At 33.2% G+C, this 22,228-nt stretch overlaps 1 protein-coding gene across 21 annotated transcripts in view; it reads right to left on the reverse strand.

The window, feature by feature from the left end:
- BAZ2B (bromodomain adjacent to zinc finger domain 2B) overlaps nucleotides 1–22,228 on the reverse strand; it is a 330,135-nt gene that overhangs the window by 182,711 nt on the left and 125,196 nt on the right. For 14 of the 21 annotated variants that reach the window (XM_086718704.1, XM_086718703.1, XM_086718702.1 and 11 more), the window contains exon 1: nucleotides 14,555–20,604. The exons of 3 other annotated variants lie outside the window; for them this stretch is intronic. In XM_086718704.1, the coding sequence (XP_086574830.1) occupies nucleotides 14,555–14,564 (10 nt within the window). In that variant the 5' untranslated portion in view covers nucleotides 14,565–20,604. Of the gene's footprint in view, nucleotides 1–14,554; nucleotides 20,606–22,228 lie in introns of those variants that run through there. 4 more of the 21 variants (XM_086718690.1, XM_086718696.1, XM_086718693.1 and 1 more) reach the window with 4 other exon arrangements.

Genomic DNA, 22,228 nt, shown 5'->3' on the forward strand with positions numbered 1-22,228 from the left:
TTTAGTCTTGTCTTTTCTCATCCTTGTTCATCCTACTTATACCACGGAGACATAATCTGTTTTTCCTTTCCAACAATCCAAATGCTGTGCTCTTTCAAATGTAGGCACAAGAGTCACTTTATCCATAAAGCTGTCTCTGACTAACCCTAGGTCACAACTTCCCATCTTTGAAGTACAGAGCACTTTAGCTTCTACCCAGGAAGCTGCTAATTATATTGACTTGTTACTGCTCTGTATTTATGTTATAAATTCACTGTATTATTCAAAACATAGCCATTATGTCTGTTGAGTCTTAGTTTCTGAATCAGTAAAATGGGATTAATTACACCTACTTCAAAGACTTATTGTAAAGAGAGTGCCTAGCACACTTCCTGCTAGGTCTTTTGTTCTTCTGTGTTTGGCCAAAATTCAGAAGAAAATATCTTTATTTTCTTCAAACTAAATATACAAGAGTGGGGGAAAAGTTGATTAAAACTTAATACTATTTCTTTCATAAATTAAATGTGAACAAAACTATGTGAAAACCATCAAGAGCATTTTCACTTCTAAGCACATTTCTTTCACAGGTAAACCTGAAGAGATGTTGAAATATATTGGGTATCCCCTGTCTACATGCCCCTCAAACAGTGTTATTATTACTTTACCTATGGATAATAGTATAATTTAAAGTTTCGGGTTTTGGTGACAATAACATTTTCAGTTTAGTTTTTTGTTATTGTTGTTTATTTATTTTGAGAGAGAGAGAGAGAAAGCATGGGAGGAGCAGAGGGAGAGCGAGAGAACGCCAAGAATTGTGACACTGCAGAGCCTGATGCAGAGCTCGAAGCATAGACCGTGAGATCATGACCTCAGCCAAAATCAAAAGTCAGAGGGTTAATCAACTGAGCCATCCAGACGCCTCTAGTTTTTAGATAACCAAGTAGTAAAACTGCTTTTTCCTAAGAATACCTAAGGATTTCCCAAGAATGTTATAACTTTCATTATTCAAAAAAATTAATTTGCTCAGACTATAACTCCCTTTTCTCAGTAATTGAGGGATCAAATTTTTCTTTTATGACACAGATAATGTCAAGAGATTCATAAGTAGTTACAATAATTCCCTTCACCATTTTCTTAACTACAAAATTCAGTCAAATTATGTACTAATATCTTCTCAAATAGGTATCTTCCCTTTTCTTCTTAATTTTTTTATTATTTTCAGTATTGCATATAATTCTTACATTTCTTACTGTACCAACAGGTCCAAATGTTAATTAATTAATACTCCAAGTTTGTATTTGAAGAATCAAGACCCTTCAAAATACTGCTCAGAGAGAATTGAACTGCCTACCTTCATAATAAAAGGCCTTAAGTATATATCTCAAACATGTCTCAACATGACCTGTGCTAAATACATGAAAATATTACTTAACAGTTAAATATAGTGATATAATGAATGTAACTACGAGACTTTTTTCTGCAGAGTTAAAACAAAGTGTCAACTCAATAATAAAATCACTCTAAAAGTGAGCACTGAAATGATAAAATTAAGTATTCTTTTGAAACAGCTCACTGATTACTAAAATAAATGCAATCTAATGATAGAACAATATATAGTTATTTGGACTACAAAACTGTGCTTTAAATGGTTATCTAAATATTCCACTTCAAATGTTCAAAAGTTAAGAATACTTGGGTTCTCAAAAGGCTAACATAGAGTTACCATATGACCCAGCAACTCTTTTCCTAAGTATATACCCAAGAGAAATGAAAACATATGTCCACATAAAAACGTGTGTATTAATGTGGAAATAATCCAAGTGACTATCAACTGATAAACAGATAAATAAAATGCAGTAGACTCACACAATGAAATATTATTCAGCAATAAAAAGGAATGAAATATTGATACATGCTACAACATGGAAGAACCTTGAAAACATGCAAAGTGAAAGAAGCCAGTCACAAATGACCACATAATGCATGATTCCATTAATACGAAATGTCTGGAAAAGGTAAATATGTAGAGACAGAATGTAGATTAGTGGTTGCCTTGGGCTGTGGGAAGGTTAGAGGAGAATGAGGAATTACTGTTAACGAGTACTGAGTTTCTTTTTGGGATGATAAAAATGTTTTAGTTGATTGTGATAATGGTTGCACAACTCTGAATACACTAAAAGCTGAACTGTATACTTTAGATAGATGAATTGTATGGTATGTGAATTATATGTCCATAAAGCTGGTTATTAAAAAAAAAAAAAAAGAGACTATTTGGGTCTCATGTTGATAAGATGCTATTTGACATAATGCATTCTCTACTGAAATTTTAAAGTTAGTATTTTCAATTTCAGTCTCTATATCTAAGACTGAATGTAGAATTGTCCCTAGAATGACCTTTCATGTATCAAATTCTCTCAGGAGCTCACCATTTAGTCAATTTCTCATCTGTGTGTGTGTGTGTGTGTGTGTGTGTGTGTGTGTGTGTGTGCATGTGTATGTGTACATATATATGAACTTGCTAACTCTATATTAACTCAGTTTAGAAACTGAACAGGTTTATCCAACATTATTAAGTTTCTAAGTACTTACCAGACTTGTTGTACAACTTCATTCCAATGGTCATGTGACTAGCTAGATTTTTATAATAGAGGGATTTAATAAAGAAAAATAAGCCTGAGATTCTAAACCACATAAACTTTTCACTCTCTTCTGCTGATCCTGCTTCCTAAATACCTTCTTTCTATTCCTACTATCATTTTAGTACAATCCTAAATCAGTTCTTACTGAAAATACTGTTATAGCCTTCTTTAAGAGATCTGTTTCTCTCTTCCCCAATCCTTCTCTACACAGCCACAGTAATCCTACCAAAAAAATAGTAATCATTTTAATACAAAAACCTGATCCTACTACTCCCTTACTTAAAACTCTTTCAGTATCTCTGAGTCATATGTATGGTAAAATCCCAGGTCCTCTGTTTGGCACAAGAAGCTCTTCTTAATGAGGCTTCGGACTTCCTCTCTGGTCTCACTCTCCTCTCATACACTCAGTGGCCAAACATCTTGCCATTCCCAAATATGCCCACGTCTCCCCTGCATCCATGCCATGTATCTGGTATATGATGTTCACTGTTCCTCACATGTCCTTCCTTTATCCCTGCCAAACTCCTATACATATTCTAGGTCTCATCTCATTAATTACTTAGTCTGGGAAGCCAGTCTGATTCACTGAAGAAGACACAGGTACCCCTTTCTTGTTGCTCTTATATACTTACTAATTAAAGTACTTATAACACTGTACTGTGCAACAATTTTGTTTTGATATCTTGTTTCCTACTAAATGGTGAGATCCTTGTGAAAGCAGGGACTATTGTTTATCATCTTTAAACCCTTATAATCTAGAATATAAGATCTTAATAAAAGGCTTTGAATCAAAGTGCATGATAATCATTAAAATTTATATGTAACTTGGTAATTTGGAAAAGCCAAACCAAACCAAACAAAAAAACCACTGCACACATATTCTTATTTTACCCTAAGAACAAATCTTGAAGTAGGTAGTTTTGGTATTATTTTAATTTTATAGATGAGGAATTCCACTTTAATATTTATCACCAATTGTCAGTTTAAAAGAATGAAAAAGAAACTTAAGATATAGAAAAAACCCTTTATTTCCTATAAAAATTTTAACGTAGAAATAACTTTAAAATAAGCCTTCATAAACACACTTGTCAATAACTAAACAAGCTACTTATCAATTTTCAATTTCTGAAGTGGAAAAATGCTAGCCACCATGGCCTACACATTTCCTTTCATCTATCACTCCAAACTCATAGCATTCAAGGTGGTTGGTAATAATGGCAGGTGTGAGAATTCTGTCATCCTCTTGTCATAACAAGGACAGAGCAATCTGAACCAAAGATCTGTACTTTCCAGGAGTCTTCTGCCTCTTCCCAAAGAACTCTTATAAGGGCTACTATAAAGTAGATTGTTGAAACCAAGGTTTACATATGCAGTAGGTATACTGAGAGCCAGAAGGGAAAACACGACTGCTATACCTCCAAAAAAGTTTCTATGAGGACATGTGACTACCTGAGTAAAGCCCTCCACCAAGCCAGAAATCCCTTACCAGGTAACCCCTACAATGATCTATCACTATTTGAGGCTCCACCTCACCCCTGCACAGAGGAAGGCAGCATGATGAAAGCAGAACTGGACCTAAAAATGGACCCACCATCCCAACTCTCTGCATTCTCAGAGTTGTAATATGCCACATTGGATACCGGATGTCCACAAGGTTCACCTTCAATATCATGTCTAAGGAATGATTAATAAACAGATTACAACAAACCGATCCTACTTAAATACTTAGAACAGCTTTCAGAGAGTAATGATGTACATTTCTATTAGCTATTATTAGATGAAGAAAATACCTTGGTAATTCTGAAGTATGGTAATTCATATACCATATGTATGGTATATGTATTATATATATTGTAGTCTTACAAAAAAACTACAGAAAATATTATGAAGAAAATCATCAGGAAGCAAAAATACATTTACAAAGTTGTACTGCATTTATTGAAAAAAAAATCCATGTGAAAATGGACCCACACAGTTCAAACCTGTGTCGTTCAAGGGTCAACTGTATATTTCAAAGATTAACCTATTTTCAGATATATAGTTTACAAGTATTTTCTCCCATTCCATACATTGCTTTTCCACTCTGTTGACTATTTCCTTTGCTGTGCAGAAAATTCATAGCTTGATGTAGTCTCATTTATTTTTGTTTTTGTTGCCTATGCTTTTGATGTCATATCCATGATAATCATTGCTGAAACCAATGTCACGAAGCTTTCCCACTCAGTTTTATTTAGGTAGTTTCACACCTTCACATCTTACATTGAGGTCTTTAATCTATTTTGAGTTGATTTTTGTGTGTAGTATATTTCATGTATGTTGTCCAATTTCATTCTTTTGCATGTCGATAGGCAGTTTTTCCATTACCACTTATTGAACAGACTAGTTTTTCCTTACTGTGTATTCTTGGCACTCTTTTCAAACATTACTTGACTATATATGCATAGATTTATTTCTGGGCTCTCTATTTGATTTCATTGGTCTATATGTCTGTCAATCCAGTACTATACTGTTTTGATTACTATGTCTTTATAATATATTTCAAAATCAGGAAGTGCGAAGCCTCCATCTTTGTTTTTCTTTCTACAGATTGATTTAGCTATCTGTGATCTTTTATGGTTCCACACTAATTTTAGAATTGTTTTTTGTATTTCTGTAAAAAGTGCTGTTGAGATTTTGATAGCGATTGTACTGAATCTGTGGACCACTTTGAATACTATGGAAAGTTTAACAATATTGTCTTCTAATCCTCCTCTTTAAATTTTCTGTTTCACTTAGTTTTTGATTGTTTTAAATTCTTTACTTTCTTACCATTTTGACAATGCCACAATAAGAACATTTAAAATATTTTATCTAATTATTTAATTTTCACTAGCTTATTTAAAGTATTTAAGTCTACCACAATTCTGTGTTCACTTAAGTATTGTCTTTTTGGCTTTAACCAAATGGAAACTTTTTTCCCAAAAGCTATCTCTAAGTTTAACCTTTATTGATGACTTAGAGACTCTATAATCTCGTTCTCAGTTCCTATTTAATTGTGGAAAGACTCTAGGCTCAAATCACTACTAAGACAACTTTCCTCAGAGGTTTGAACAAAGGAAAAAAGAAGATTCTGTGAGTTCTCCTGTGTCAATTTTCTCAAAATTGCTGGCTATTTCAAATTCCCTATTCATCAAATAGTCTCACGTACACCCTTTGATAAAAAATTTAAAGGAACCTTCTGATTGCTCTTCCTTTTATTTCCAGAAATTACTTCTCTAATGTCCTAAACAATATTCTTATTAAGGTGACCAATTATATCTGTTATTACTATTACCATATTGAATACACAAGTTAATTCATTATTGTTTGCAATTAGGGAAGTTTGCAATTAGGTCAAAAAGTTTCCCTATTCCAACACCCCTTCCCATTTCCTCAGTTATATGACCTTATCAAGCCAGTGAAATAAGTCTGTCTTTTGGCTTTAGTGGCTCCTCACTGATCTAAAAAAGGTAAACACTGTTCTACTAACTCACACTGAATTCTAGAATTTATACTTTCACAAGTCATCTCAAAAACCAGTTGTCTCTCTCAATACTTAAAGGCATAAAATGTTAATATAACTGAAATAAATATAAAATGACTAAAAAGAATGTATTGGGAGTATTTTCCAGTTAGATATAATTAAGTGGGATTTTACTTTATAATGTGAAAAGGCAACTAAAAAATATCTTAGCCTTGGGCAGAATTACACTGAAGTTACATTACCAGTAGGCTTAATTATTAAAATTCACTTTAAGAGGTGGCTTTTTACACGTATACATTTCTTTTCTTTTCCTTTTAAGAAAAGCGTATGTTATGTGCTGAAGCCAGTATTCAGTCTAATCTTTTACATACTCTATAGCATAATAAAAGGTTATTTTTAATGTTTATTTATTTTTGAGAGAGAGAGAGCATGAGCAGGGAGGGGTAGAGAGAGGGAGACAGAGAGTCTGAAGTAGGCTCCATGCTGTCAGTGGAAAGCCTGATGTGGGGCTTGAACCCACAAACCGTGAGATCATGACCTGGGCTGAACCAACTGAGACACCCAGATGCCCCTCTATATATAGTATGATAGAATAAAAATTAATGCTTGATGCAGTCACTGCAGACAACAGATTCCTCAAAAAGCTAAACATCAAATTACCACATGACCTAGCAATTTCATTCCAAGGTACATATATACCCTGAAAATAACTGAAAGCAGAGTACTGAACAGATATTTGTACATTTAAACATCCATCAAAAGATGAATGGATAAATGTGATATATACATAAATATATACATACATATGTATGTCATATATGTGATAGATAGATAGATAATGGGATATTACTGAGCCCTAAAGAGTAATGAGGTTCTGATACATCATATAACATAGATGAATCTTGGCACATTATACTAAGTGAAAGAAACCTGACACAAAAGGACAGATATTATATGACTTGACTTACAGGAAACATCTAGAATAGACAAATTGATGGGGACAGAAAGTTGATTCGAGATTACCAGGGGTTGGGGAAAGGGGGAAATGGAGAATTAATTAGTGCTTAATGGTTACAGAGTTTCCATTTGGGTAATGAAGAAGTTTTGAAAATAAAGCAGTGACTGTCAGACAACATTGTAAATGTAATTAATGCCAATGAATTGTATGCTTAAAAATGTTTAAAATGGCAACTTTTATGTTATATATTTTTCCACAACTTAAAAAACTTCGTACTACTGAATATTCCAAATCATTGGATTATACACCCTAAATGGATAAATTGTAAATTGCAGTATGTGAAATATCTCAGGAAATATGTTATAAAATTAATGTTTGAAGTCTTTCTTCAATGCTTGAAGTTCAGGTCCCTTTTCCTTTTTCCAGACTTCCTTGGTCATTTTAGTGACCTTTCTCTTGTTCTCAAATCATATTTCACTTGTTTATATTACTTACTTAGCAATTAATCCTATCCTCTTTTTGGCATCACTGGTGTTTTAAAATTACTGTTATACATTTAAGATTTGATTACGCTTTGTTTATAGAACAAGATTAGATGCTCATATTATCAAATCAAGACCAATATTTCATATCTGTTTGTACTCTGTTTACCAAACAAGATTAGTAGTAGCTCAAATTGTCAAATTAGGACCCAGTAGTTCTCTGCCATCTTCTAATCTTCAAAAAAATAATACTACATTTGCACAAATATAGAGAGTAAAAATTTCAATAACAAATGTTAAGAGAAAGCAGTCTCAGAAAAATATGATTGGAATACTCATTTGCTGGGCACTCCACAATTAATCAAGGATGTAATAGATTTAGTTCAGTAGTAATTATTTATTTTAATGTTTTATTTATTTTTGAGAGAGAAAGAGAGAGAGAGAGAGACAGAGTAAGAGCGGGAGGGGCAGAGAGAGGGGGAGACACAGAGAGAGGAGGAGACACAGAATCTGGGGTAGGCTCCAGGCTCTGAGCTGTCAACACAGAGCCCAATGCAGGGCTCAAACCCATGAAACCTGAGATTATGACTGAGGCAGAAGTCAGACGCTGAACTGACTGAGCCACACAGGCGCCCCTAGTTCAGTACAATTATTAAAAATAGGCAATAGGATACTTTCACCAGAAAATTTTCTGACTGACCATTTTTCTTTTTCCCCAAAGACACTATACAAATAAGAAATAAAACAAAATAGGTGAGGAATATACAAACATTTAACATATATGCTAATATTTTTTTTTTAATTTTTTTTTTTCAACATTTATTTATTTTTTGGGACAGAGAGAGACAGAGCATGAACGGGGGAGGGGCAGAGAGAGAGGGAGACACAGAATCGGAAACAGGCTCCAGGCTCCGAGCCATCAGCCCAGAGCCCGACGTGGGGCTCGAACTCACGGACCGCGAGATCGTGACCTGGCTGAAGTCGGACGCTCAACCGACTGCGCCACCCAGGCGCCCCTATATGCTAATATTTTTTATGCCTAAGTAGATGTGTTTAGGATATATACTTCTAATCCTGAAAAGAATTAACTAAAACATGAGATTATACAGATAATTAAGTTACAACAGCCAACCAAAATTTTTGTTTACTGAAAAAGCTCATTTAATGATTACAGCAGTCTTGGAGCACCTGGGTGGCTGAGTCAGTTAAGTGGCTGACTTCAGCTCAAGTCATGATCTCATGGTTTGTGATTTTGAGCCCCATGTCGGGCTCTGCACTGACAGTTTAGAGCCTGGAGCCTGCTTCAGATTCTGTGTCTCCCTCTCTCTTTCCCTCCCCCACTCGTGCTGTCTCTCTCTCTCTCTCTCTCTCTCTGCCTCTCAAAAAATAAATAAATGAGAAAAAAAATTAAAAAACAATTATAGCAGTCTTAAATTATACATAAGTATTTTGGGGTATAAAATGAAAAAGAAGGTAGACTTTAGAAAAAGAAATAGGAAGGATAAATATCTTTTTTTTCTTGTTCCTTTGAAAAATAGCATAAAAATTTGAGAAATATATAAAACAGTGCACTTGGAATAAAGTCATATAGTTATAGAACAGAAATATAAAGACTAGGTAAATTTCCTACATATGTCTTTAGTATATGCTTAAAATAACCTGTTAGGCATACAGACTATTTTAATCCACAGTGGAGTTTTTAATTGGTACTTTTAAAAATGTGCAAAATGCTTTTGTTAAAATATTTCTTTTCTACAGAATGTCTGAATAACCTTCTCTTAAGTGTGCTTTTAAAAACATATCATAAATTATATAAATTATATTTTGATCTAAAGGCAAATGTTTAAGCTTTTAAAGTATAGCATCAGTACCTCAAAAGTAAATCTGTTCCAATGAACAAGTATGTTTCTATTCTTTACTGAAGTAGAATGACTTATATTCACTTTTACAGTGAAAATATCCACTGACATCTCAGAGAATATTGCTTTTCCAGTCAGAAACACAGCTATTTATCAAATCACTTCCCCATAAAACAGCCAATAAAGGGAAGGAAACAAAAATAGGTTTCCATCAGATAAAATACATGAGTTAAACTCATTCTATATTAATTAAAAAGTCCTCATGCCCTTAATCTCTGAGGTTTTATAATTTACACATGACTCCAACAAACTTGGATTGTGATTTCAAGGTCACAGCATATTAGAAAGAGGGATAAAGATGATAATGATAGCAGCTGTAATTTTTCTAAGTGTGTATTAAACACTACGCAGGGGGACAGGGCTGAGGGTGGAGGGACCGTCAGTAGTAGGTAGTTGTATGAAAGTCGTGCAGAAATTAAAAAGAAAAACAAAACAAAACAAAACCCCCCAAAACAGCATCAACAAATGGCTTTAATTCTATGATGGAGAATCTATAAGCCTTATGTCCCAAGGGTATCCCTATGTTACAATACAGGGTAACAAAAAAAGACAACTCCATGAAACCTTAAACAAATGTTTGAAGTTTAATATATCAGACTTTTTTTAAATGAGCATAGGCAATAGAATCTAAAGATTTAGATTTGAACCCAGACCCATCACTTAATATATCAACGACCTCAGGCAATTAGAATCTCCCTCAGACTCAGTTTCTCCAAGTGTAAAGTGGGATAATATTTATTTTATGGCACTATACTGAGAATTAACATATGTAATAGCACCCAGTACAACTGACTAATATAGTAGCCACTGAAATACTCTGAAAATTTAACTATCCAGAATAAATTGTTCTTTGAAATAAACAATTTTATTGCTTTCCAAAATATTATAACTTTTTAAATTTTTTTAATGTTTATTTATTTTTGGGAGAGAGAGAGAGAGAGCATGCGCGCGATAGTGGGGGAGGGGCAGAGAGAAAGGGAGATACAGAATCCAAAGCAGGTTCCAGGCTCTGAGCTGACAGCATAGAGCCCAATGCAGGGCTCGAACTCCTGAACTGGGAGATAGTGACCTGAGCCAAAGTCAGACACTTAACCAAAGTCAGACACTTAACTGACTGAGGCACCCAGGCGTCCCAAACATTATAACTTTTTAGATGTTACTCTGGAGTTTGTAAATACATAAAGTAGAAAATGCCAAGATTCATTTAGTGTATGAAGAATGCTCTCAAATCTCATCATAAGGCACCTCTTTGACCAGGTAAGTCCAATTCATTCTTTAGCCTCAGTTTAGATAGTATCTCTTCTGGAAAGCCTTCCCACAATCTCTACTTGCATATCTTCCAGACACTTAAAAATCTATCACATCCCAAACCGAAGTCCTGAATGCCCATCTCTATCCCAGACTTGTTCCATCTGAATACCTTCCCCATCTCACAGCCAATGGCAACACCATCCTTCTAAGTTGCTCAGCCAAAAACCTTAGAGTCATTTGTCTTCTTTTTCTCATATCCCACACCCAATCCACTGAAAGACCTTTTTGCTTGTACCTTAAAAACATCCAGAATTTGCTACCAACTTCAGTCAGATTATTCTATTAGCCTTCTAACTAGTGGTCAATGCCACTAGTCTCAAAACAGCAACTGGAGTGATCCTTTAAAAATATAAGACAGATTTACTGATAGCCCTGCAATGGCTCCTCAAAGTCGTTGTAGTGGTCTGTAAAGTCCTATATGAAATGACCCTTCTACCCATTACCTACTCTCCTTCCCCCCTCACTCTGCTCTAATCACAATGGTTTCTGTTCATTACTCTGAACAATTGACATATATTCCTGCCTCAAGCCCTCTACCTGGGAGGCTCTTCCTAAAGATTTCCACATAGCTAACCAATTCCTTGGTTTTTGGTTAAATATCACCTTCTCTGTAAATCCCTCTTCAGCCTCTGCTACCCATCACCACCAAAGCCTTATTCTGCTCTACTTTTTCTATCTTCCATAACACTTGTCACTTTTAAACATGCTATACACTTTATTTATCATGCTTATTGTTTCTATCTACCCCACTATATGTTCCACAAGAACAGAGAGCTTTGAAAGTTTTATTTACTGATATATCCCATGTACCTAGAACAGCACACCAAATGCAAATTAAATATGTGAATAAAGGAATACATTAGAGGGATGCCTGGATGGCTCAGTCAGTTAAGCATCCAACTTCAGCTCAGGTCATGATCTCACAGTTTGTCAGTTTGAGACCTGTAGCAAGATCCTCTGTATCCCTTGTTCTCTGCCCCTCCCCCCACTCTCGCACACTCTCTCTCTCTCAAAAATAAACAAATATTAAGAAAAAAAAAGAATACATTAGATACTTCTTGTGTTGCCTGCATCCTGCACTGACTTGTATTATATGTTATCACATTGTACTGTAATATGTAATAGCCTGTTAATTTTCTGCCGCTTCAACTAAACTGTTTCTTGAAACAAAGAATTTTATTTTGTTTTCCATTATTGTTGCTAGTACTTCCTTATAGTGCCTGACACTTAGTAAGTACTCTGCATTATTTAATAAATTGATGGGAAAAAAAAAACTATCTAAATCAACGTGTAAGCACCTTATTATCTCCAAAATATAAACACAATGCTTAAAGGCATGACACCAAAGACTGAGTTCTGGATTCTGGATTCTGTTACTGTTTTTGGTCTGAATCTGGCCCTTACTGGCTAAGGAACACTGTTGAAATTATTTAAATTCCCTACCACTATTTCCTTATCCGTACAAATAGGAGTAATGATGGTATCTAAACCTCAAGTGATTATCATGAATATAAAATACAGGTAATAGTGAAGGAGTTCAGAACATGCAACACTAGCATATTGACTATTTTGAGTTAAAGGCACTTGAAAAACAGTAAATATAAGGAAAGCAGATGACCTTCCTTCTTTTTCTTAAAAGCAAAAACTGAAATTCTTATATGAAAGATGTCCTCCCTATACCAGAAGGAAAGTAGCACTCTTATCATCAAGGACAAAAAGTTGAGACTAAATTAATCCTACACAAACAGACTTTGTTAAAAATAATTATTCTCTCCCTTTGGCCTCTGCACATAGGTTAGTCACTTTTCCACAATTGCCTCTCTTTGTTCAACTTCATATAAAACAAGTAGGTTTTGCCATTTCTTTGGGTCATCATTTCTTATGCAGTCTCCCATGTCACACAAAACTTTTATTAAATACATGTGTATGCTTTTGTCCTGTTGATCTATTTTGAGTCCATTTAATTTTCAGGCCCAGACAAAAAGAACTCTAAAAGAGTAAAGGTAAATGTTTCTATCTCCTACAACAGAATTAGCTCAGTGATTGGTACATATTAAGCAGTCAATAATTGAAATCTACTACTTGTTATTACAAATTAAATAGAGGAACTATTATAAGTCCTATTTCAATAATTTGACTAAGCTAAAATATTCACTAAATATAATCTTTAGAATCTCCTAGAAAGCACCAATAATATATATTAAAAATTATTGAGTTACCTAAAATAATTTTGATAAGCATTTTGGAAAAGAAAATACATTAACTCAACAAAAGTAGAATTATATTTATATTATCCCAGAATATTTTTAAGTATTTCTAGATGTTAGGTTCTAAACTATATTCAATAATTGCCTTTAATGTTTAATAATTTCATAATGTTTTCTTTTAAATGGCCAGGATACCTACTACTAGAGTTTAAAAATAAAACAACTTGGGGTGCCTGGTTGGCTCAGTCAGTTAAGCAGCTGCCATCAGCTCAGGTCATGATCTCATGGTTCATGGGTTCGAGTCCTGCATTGGGCTCTGTGCTGACAGTTCGGAGCCTGGAGCCTGCTTCTAATTCCGTGTCTCCCTCTCTCTCTGTCCCTCCCCTGCTCATGCTCTGTCTCTGTCTCTCTCTCTTGAAAATAAATTAACATTAAAAATTTTTTTTTCTAATCAAATATCTTACTATTTAGATAAACTATGCTTATAGGCCTTTAATATATATGCACATTCTTCCTTCTACTCTGAATAATCTCATTTCCAGATATGAGACTTTTGAGAAAAAGATTTAAGTACATTTGTGACTCTTTACTAAATCACCTCCAAGGTTTTCACTTCTCATTTTAGTCATGTATCCAACAATAAATATAATCTTTTGGTAATGTTATATTAAGAACTGAGCAAAACTAACAATTCAGTCCAAATTAAAAGACCAATTTTATGGTGTTTATTTTAAACCTTATTTTCTCTTATTTTATAATAAAAATGTTTCTATTGTTTTATAATAGAAATAATTTTTCTATTATTTCCCTGCCTACTGTGACTCCTAAATGTTTTCCTACTCTGTCTCCAGAGTCAGTTCTCCATTTTATAAAATACTTGTGAAAACTAATTTTCTTTATAGTTTGTACTGACACAAAGAAATAAACAAACATACACATTTTACTAAACACTCATATGGGCAGTAGACAAGAAAACTGAGGTAAGCAGTTTAGATGATTGTCCCAAGAACACAGATGGAGTGACTGCCAGCTTTAGGATTAAAACTAAGAAGCTCATTATTCCCTTCTTATATTCCGAGTACTTAATATTGTTTTTACATCACAAGGATCTCTTAACTAATCTAAAAACAATAATTTAATAATTAAAACAATTATCAACAATAATTATGACAAATGTAAACAGATTTATGAAATCTAGTAAACAAAAGTAAAATTAATTTATCCAAATATTCCCTGAAAAAACCTGATTTACCACATAAGTTGTTTTTAAATTTTTCCTTAGAGAGCCAAGAAAGTGGCAGTCGAATATAATTTATCATTTCAATGTCTTTTTAAAAAACCAATTTCTTGAGCCAAAATCTACAATGAGTATATGAGACCACACAGAAATACTCTTCATTTAAAAAACAATTCTCCAAACTTAAAACACTAGTTTCAACTCTAATTGTAAACTTAAACTTCAGGATATATTTATAACACATATATCTATGAAAAGACAATGCTAAAAAGTAAAGAAAACACCAAATACTACTGCATTTACAAGAGAAAAAGACATACAGTATAACATTAACAGCTTACTGTGGAGAGTGGGTTTAATCAGGAAGTAGCCATTATCCTTTCGATTCAGAGCAGTGACAGCACTCCAAAACAACAAGCCGTGGTATTTTTCAGTTAAAAGGAATGAAAGAATACCTACTATTGTGTCCTAGCTTTGCTGACCCCAAAGGTCACCACATGTCTTTTAATCAAAAGCTATCATGAAAACATAATCCAAGTAAGCATTTACAATGCTCTATTTGTTGAAACACCTAAAATCTACCTAACACAACCTCTCTCCCTCAGTTACTCACAAAACATGGCTGTCTTATTCAGAGATTAGCAATTATTGTAATGAGATACTGTCGGAGAGGGTCAAATAGTACTTCCTGCAGTTTACACATCTTGATTTCCTGGTAAACAAACTGAAAGGCAGGTGGAGCACTTAGATCACCAGTAAACGTGAATGCTCACGTGACAAAACTAAGCCAGGTAAGGTGGATGTCTCAAGTAATCGCTCTTTTCTTAATTTTATTAACGTCAAAACAGACAATAAAGAGTTCCTTCTTCCTTTTTCTAAGGAGGGTTTATTCCTGACATGCATAGGCACAGTTTATAATAAGGAATGCTTGAAAATGAATCTGTTTAAGTAGGTTTTGAAAATTACTTCTGGCAAGTAAATTGTAAAAGACAAGGCAATGCTAACAAGGTATATTAAAAAAAAAACCAACAACTAAGAATAACTGTTCAAACACCTGCTAAATATAAAGAAAAGTCTTTAAATTTCAACTGCTTCAAGAAAGTAGATAAAAGAAGTTTCTGAGTTATAATTAAATTTTAGTCAAAGCATAAACCTATTTTTATCAGGACAAGCTCCTACAAAAATATTACTTTATAATTTATGTGGCAGTCTTTGAAAAAAAAACTATCTCAATTATCTGAATCAAAAAGTTTACACAACTCGAAGCTATTCCCAGCATCCTTTAAAATTCATATTTCAAAAAGAAAACAAAACTGAAAATATTTATCTGTGAGCATCTCAAAAAAATATTGTTAGCTTGAAGACTAAGTTTTCTTGTCCCTAGTTTTTTTCCCCCCAAAACTGCTGTTTTTTTCCCTGCCTGAAATTTCTAGTATAGGTGAACGGGGGTTGGTTTAAATTACCTAAGGGTATAAAACAAACAAACACATACTCTGTCAACGTGATAAACTAATTCACTACTTTAAAAATATTTAGGCGATTTTTTTCTTAATCTACAAAATTGCATTTATCTTAATTCTATTTATACCAAGGCCATGCATGCATCTATTTCCTAACTACTAAGAACATAGACTGCTTTGATTTTAAGGCAAAAAGCTCTTAATGACCCTTTTACAACAATATAATCATATCACGGCATTAAATTATATTATTTAAATCATATTTACTCTATTTGCAAATAAAATTCTAATGTACTGAAATAGAAAACAAAATAAATTAATAACAGAACACCCAAGTATAGAAAATTGTGCCGAGAGTACAGAAACTCAGAATGGGTCTCATTTACAAACAATATGTGTCATTGGAAAGGAGTGTGTATTCAATATTAAACATTAACACAAGTCGCTAATCACCACCTTTACTACAATGACACATGAAATAGACAGCAAATTTTCAGAAAACTATGACTAAGGAGTTAAGTCCAGCTGAATTTCTTGGTCAAATGAAATAATTCAAATATTCTACAGTTACCTGAAAAACAAAACAAAGCCCTTACTTATTCCCTTTATAGAAAATTTAATATATAATTCATAATTAAATATGTAGCTTTGACTGTGATTCATATACCAAAACAAAAGTAAAGTTTAAATTTGAAAATTATCAGTTCAGTTATTTCAAAGATCCACGACTATCTTAGCTTTCTATAATAAGTCAAATTTAGAGGACAATGAAATAAAAATATAAAGGTAACGAAGATAAATTTGAAATTTTGTTTCATTCAAGATGGCTTTTACCAACAAGCAGCAAGTTTTGGTATTAAGAATTTACAATTCAGCTGAAAGGGCTGGGGCAAAAACCAGGGTAATATATGTGGTCCTCTGTGAGCTAGAAAAAGACCCCTCTGAGCTCACATATGAGAAAAAGGCACCCTTTCCTCCTCTAGGATGTATTTCAGCCTTACTTGTTTCTCTCAAGTCAGGCACTCTTGTGTAGGCACACTTAGCACAATGAGCTATACCTGGTAGCCCTGTACAGGCAAAAAGCTTCAGAAAGGATTCCCCTGCCCCCCTGGCAAGTCTAAGAAACCACACAGGAGATTAGTCATCCACGACTTAAGAAATTTATACAGAAAGAAAAGAGGAGACAGGGGAGGGGACACCAGGGAGAAAGGTTCCTGCTTTTATTTGCTTGTCTTCTGCTGGCAATAAATAAGCTTTTATTGGTTATTTATATCCCATTTTATTCCAAAATAATTTAATGTGACTTACAGAAATATGAGTAGTAGAACAGATGCTTTCAAAATATAAATTAACATGAATAAAGGGAAAAATAAGAGGAAGGAAGATGAAACACAAGGTAAACTTGAAACACAGAAACACCTATCACAGTTGCCTTACACAGTTCTAAGATGTGGGTGGTTCAGCTCTGAGCTTCCTAGCTATGGAAGTAAAGTGGGAAACAAGATCAAATTACAAAATTTTAATTCTCTGTAAGATGTGTTACAAACCAGCACCAAGGCTTTTCCTAGCACTCCGAATTGAGAGAAATTTCTTTTATACATTTTAATAAAGTAACACTGGACAATTCAAATTTTTTTCCCACAGCATCTTTACAGAAATTAAATAACAAACTTCATATGAAAGTTTCTTTTAACATTTCCTTAGCACAAGCTGAGGTCATAACACAATGAAAAGTTACCCAGAAAATAAGCCATCTTGCTAGGAAAGCTTCTGTAATTTGTCTAATCTGTTTTTTTTTTTTTTTTTTTTTTTAAACAAACACTAACCATCCCCAAGGATCTCTTGTTAAATTCACAGTCTACTCTCATGTTCCAAATTCATACTTTATTTTCTAAATTCAGGTTCTTTTGCTGGATGAGCAAGTAAAAACAGGGCATGCAAGCTCTAACTGTGGTTCCACATCAGACAAGGGAAGACACTGGTAGTTAGGTAAATCTAAATACTTAAAAGGGAACTTCTCTTTTTTTTACTTACAATAGTTCCTCTCTTCTTTGTTAGTGACTTTTCATAATCCTGCTCAATCCAACAGCCTGAGAGCCCAATCTATGATGACTTTTATTGCTCCTTAGTTTGGTATTTCCAACTAGGGTAAAGAAATCTCACTTAGGGTTTCTAGATTCCTAAGTTGTCATTCAGTCTGCACCAGTTTAGATTCATTTTAGAGCATGATTTTTGAGTGCGTTTACAGCATTTGCTTTTAATATTCTTGGTTGGGGGAGGAATGGAAGACAGTAGTGAAATTAATACAAACAGAATTCCTATCTCTCATTTTATTATACAAGAAAAACAAAGTTGGCAATGGTAGTATCTCAAAATACCACATATCTGGACTGAATACCACTAAAATTTAACAATGTTACAATCTGATTTTCACATGTGGCAAGTAAGTAGTAGCAAATCACATCTTCCATTACAGCTGAGTTGGTTGCTTCTCAGTCTCCCCAAGATGCCAAATTTATGTTCTGTTTCCCATTGCTTTTCCACCTCATTATCAGCTTAGACCTTATCACTTTCAGCATTCTCCTCTCTCACAGCCTATTTGGTCCCATGAAACCTTCTTTCTCTACTTGATTTAGCTCTATATTATTCTCGAATTATTTTAGGAATCTCCTTTACTAAATTTGGAAATTCCTTATTCTATATTACTCACTGTGAATCATAAGATGCAAACACCTTAAGTACAAATTAACTTACGCATTAATAAACTGCTGTACATATTTATAACAGCTCATGTTTGTCCAACATGACCAAGATATTTATTAAGATTGCATCAGGTGAGCCAGAGGCCATTTTTTACTATATAGGTAATTTCTAAATGGTGTACACAGTCAACCCATATTAAATCAAACCTTAGGCTTTTCTACTTTCAAGATGGTCTAAGGAATTTTAGTTGTAAGAACAACTTTTGAGAACACTGCCAAAACTCAAACAGATTTGATAAAATTGTCAGACCTAAAAATGACCAAAATTAAATAACAACTGTGTCTAATATAGTTTGGTCCATATTTGAACTCATATACATAACCCAAAGAGTTAGGCAGCCTACTCCCTTATTAAATGAACTTTTTCAATGTGTAGCCACTAAAATGTGTTATATCTGAATTTCCTCTTTTATGAAAATTCAATCTAAGTATATAGTTAATCTCAATGTTCAATTTTCGCTATTGCAAAAGGTAGCGGTATTTACATTTGGCATAATGTGTACACTTGCTAACATTTTTCTTGCGATAATAAAAAGCACTTCTAACATTTAAAAATGTTAGAAAGCATATGCTTAAGAAGCTCATGTCAATTAGCAGCTTAAATCAATCAAGATTATATTCTAGTCATTTAAAAAGTTATAGGATAATTAAAATGGTCACAATATTAACCGCCTTATAATTGTTTACCTCAAAGAACAAAAGTAGAAAACATATGTCTAAAATAAATCAAAAAGCTTTCAAACCAACTAAACAACAAAAGAAAGAATATAATCCAATTTTCTCTCTTTTCCTAAAAAGCAAACTGGAAAGAAGAAACCAAAGGAAGCTACAAATATATATTTTTTCATTTATTGCCACATAATAGATACACGCAGAGCCAGTGAGAATACAATATTCATTTTGCTGCAGAAGAACAGACATTGCATAACAATGAGATTTGCTAATGAAATCAACCATCAACCTGGAATACATATGTATTAAACCAAGACCTCAGTGTCATTTTCTTTTTGCATCGTTTGTTCTTTCTTTCATTTTCTTCTTGACCTTGTCAGTATTTTTGTCCTTTAGATTTCGGAACTTTGGTAAAGCAAAATCAAGACTATAATATCATAGTGTAATGCTTTTTATTCATCACATTTATTTTTAATGTAAATTCCAATTGTTCTGCTTCTATCAGCACTATTAATGTACCTTACGAAAAAAAAAAAAAAATCAATGGATGCTACCAGAAGAAACAAAGGAGGTTTATTTCTATACAAAATAGTTGGATCAGATCTGAAAAAAACTTTTATCAAGACTTGACATAAAATTCCACATAACAATTTTTAGAGCAATATTAGTGCTTGCTTATGTAATAAGAAATTTAAAAAAGAATATATTTTAAAGTCATTTTTGTAATAATATAAATCCTCCAGCAATTTCTACTACTGAGAGTTATTAAGTGAAATAATGTGGGGCTGATAGAATAACTATCAACATGCAAATTAGTCTAATGCTTTTAGATTAAAATCATAATTTTTCTCCCCAAAAATGCTCTGCTGTCCTGGTCTACAAAGTTAATCACCAATTTCCATTAATCAAAAGTAAATAATTCTGACAATTTTCTTAAAAATTTATTATTTTAATTTATGATTTAGTTATTACATATTTCTGTAAAGGCCCAAAAGACTATGAACGTACTTGATATTATATATCTTTTTTAAAAAAGCACTAATGTCCCTCATAATTTTTTTTTAGTATAAGCTATTTAACTAAATGACTGTCCTATTGGTTGACTGTTTACACAATTAGGTTTTTCAATTCATGTGTGCTACAAATAAAATGAACAGACTAACCTGCTGTGGTATATAATTGCTACTAATTCATGATAATAACAACTTTTAAAAATAGCAATACTTATACCAATTAAAACAGCCTTAGTCAAACAAAATTAAGTTCTCTGTTTTTATTTTTGTAGTACCTTAATATCTAACCTCAAACAATATCCTTCAATATCTGTTGTAAAAGTAAACTGAATATTCCTTATAATTTAAACTGTCTGAAAGTTGCTACTGATAGTCGAAGAGTTCTCCAGACTATTTTAAAAACCATGAAGGATGATTTTAAGCAAAGAAACACATAATCACAGAACAATCATTAATCCACACACAAAGTATTTCCTTAAAAAACCCAGAAATTTCTGAGTTCTCCAGACTATTTTAAAAACCATGAAGGATGATTTTAAGCAAAGAAACACATAATCACAGAACAATCATTAATCCACACACAAAGTATTTCCTTAAAAAACCCAGAAATTTCTATTAAAATGACAAAATATGAAGACGACCATAGGGAAATAGCCAGTTGAAACAAATATTTATGGCAATACTGAAAACCTACTTTCACTCAGGCAAAGGGGCAAAGTGCCTAAATCCTAAAATGTAGTGATGGGATTTGGAAGGTCATCTAGCTCCTTGCTACTAAAAGTGTGGTCTGCAGATGACCAACATTCCAGCTGCTTCTTAGAAATGAAGATTCTCAAGCCCCCATCCAAACCTACTGAATCAGAATCTTATGTACCTTAAAAGTGAAGAAGCCATGGTCTAGAAAATTCTTCAGCCTACCTAAGAATTTGTATACCAATTCCAGTGACTTCTGATATTCTAACAACTCCTCAAAAATCCACAGTAAAATGCAGAACATTCAGAGGATGAACAATTTACTTGTCATACTCAAAGTCCATTACCTAGCATTTGCTTAATGACTTGAAGTTTCATACTCATATGGAAACTAATTAGACAATAAATTATATTTAATATAAAAAAATAAGTTTCATACTCCTATTGACTGATTTGACATTTGTGGTAATAAAAGAATAAGGGGGCAAGAATAATATCTTTTATGTAAGATCTTAGAAAATATTAAATAAATGGTAAAACAGCAGTATTTACATATCCTTAGCAATTATTTTTAAATTTTTCAACAGAAGAGTTATTTCTTAAATAGAATCTTGTGAGGAAGCCCCACAGAGTAAAAAATAAACGAAGGCCTACTCTTTGGGGCCAAGGAGGCACCCAGCAGTAGCCAAGGCATCTCAACAGAACTACCTCATATGTTTCTTCAGAGTACAGTTTGAAAAACTCTGACTTAAAGAAACTACTTGAGAGCCTAAAAACAAACTAAACAACTGTTATACTGATCACAAATAAAATTTGCTGTTCATCAAAGTAAAATCTTAAAGATCACTATACTATAGAGAAATCTGTTTACTTTATTCTTTGGTGTTTTAAACTAAGAACACTAGATTGAATTACATAATAAAGCATTTTTTTGTTACTCAAATTGATCTTTCCCCAAATTGTTCTAATTGGCGCAGCTAGATTTCACTAATATGAGATCTTTAATTTAATTATTTTAGTTAATAGTATGCCTACCATTATACGAGACATTATGTGAAGTGCTACAAGGGCAACATAGATGAATGGACCAAATATTCTACTCATCACCTTGGAAGGGTTAAGACAAATATATGGGATATAACAAGTGCCATAAAAGCAATATAACTATGGAAACATAATTAACTGAGGACCTCAGAAAAGGCTTCATGAAAGGTGACATCTGAAGCAGACTTTGAAAAGTGTGTAGGATTTTGAAAGGCAAAGGTGGCTGTGTTGGAGGAACTAGAAAAAATGGCATCATTTAAAAAAATTTTTTTTAACGTTTATTCATTTTTGAGAGACAGAGAGAGACACAGCATGAGCGGGGAAGGGGCAGAGAGAGAGGGAGACATAGA

Source organism: Puma concolor, chromosome C1 (genome assembly GCF_028749965.1).
Source record: "Puma concolor isolate L17-30 chromosome C1, mPumCon1.1.hap2, whole genome shotgun sequence".
Classification (NCBI taxonomy): Eukaryota; Metazoa; Chordata; class Mammalia; order Carnivora; family Felidae; genus Puma; species Puma concolor.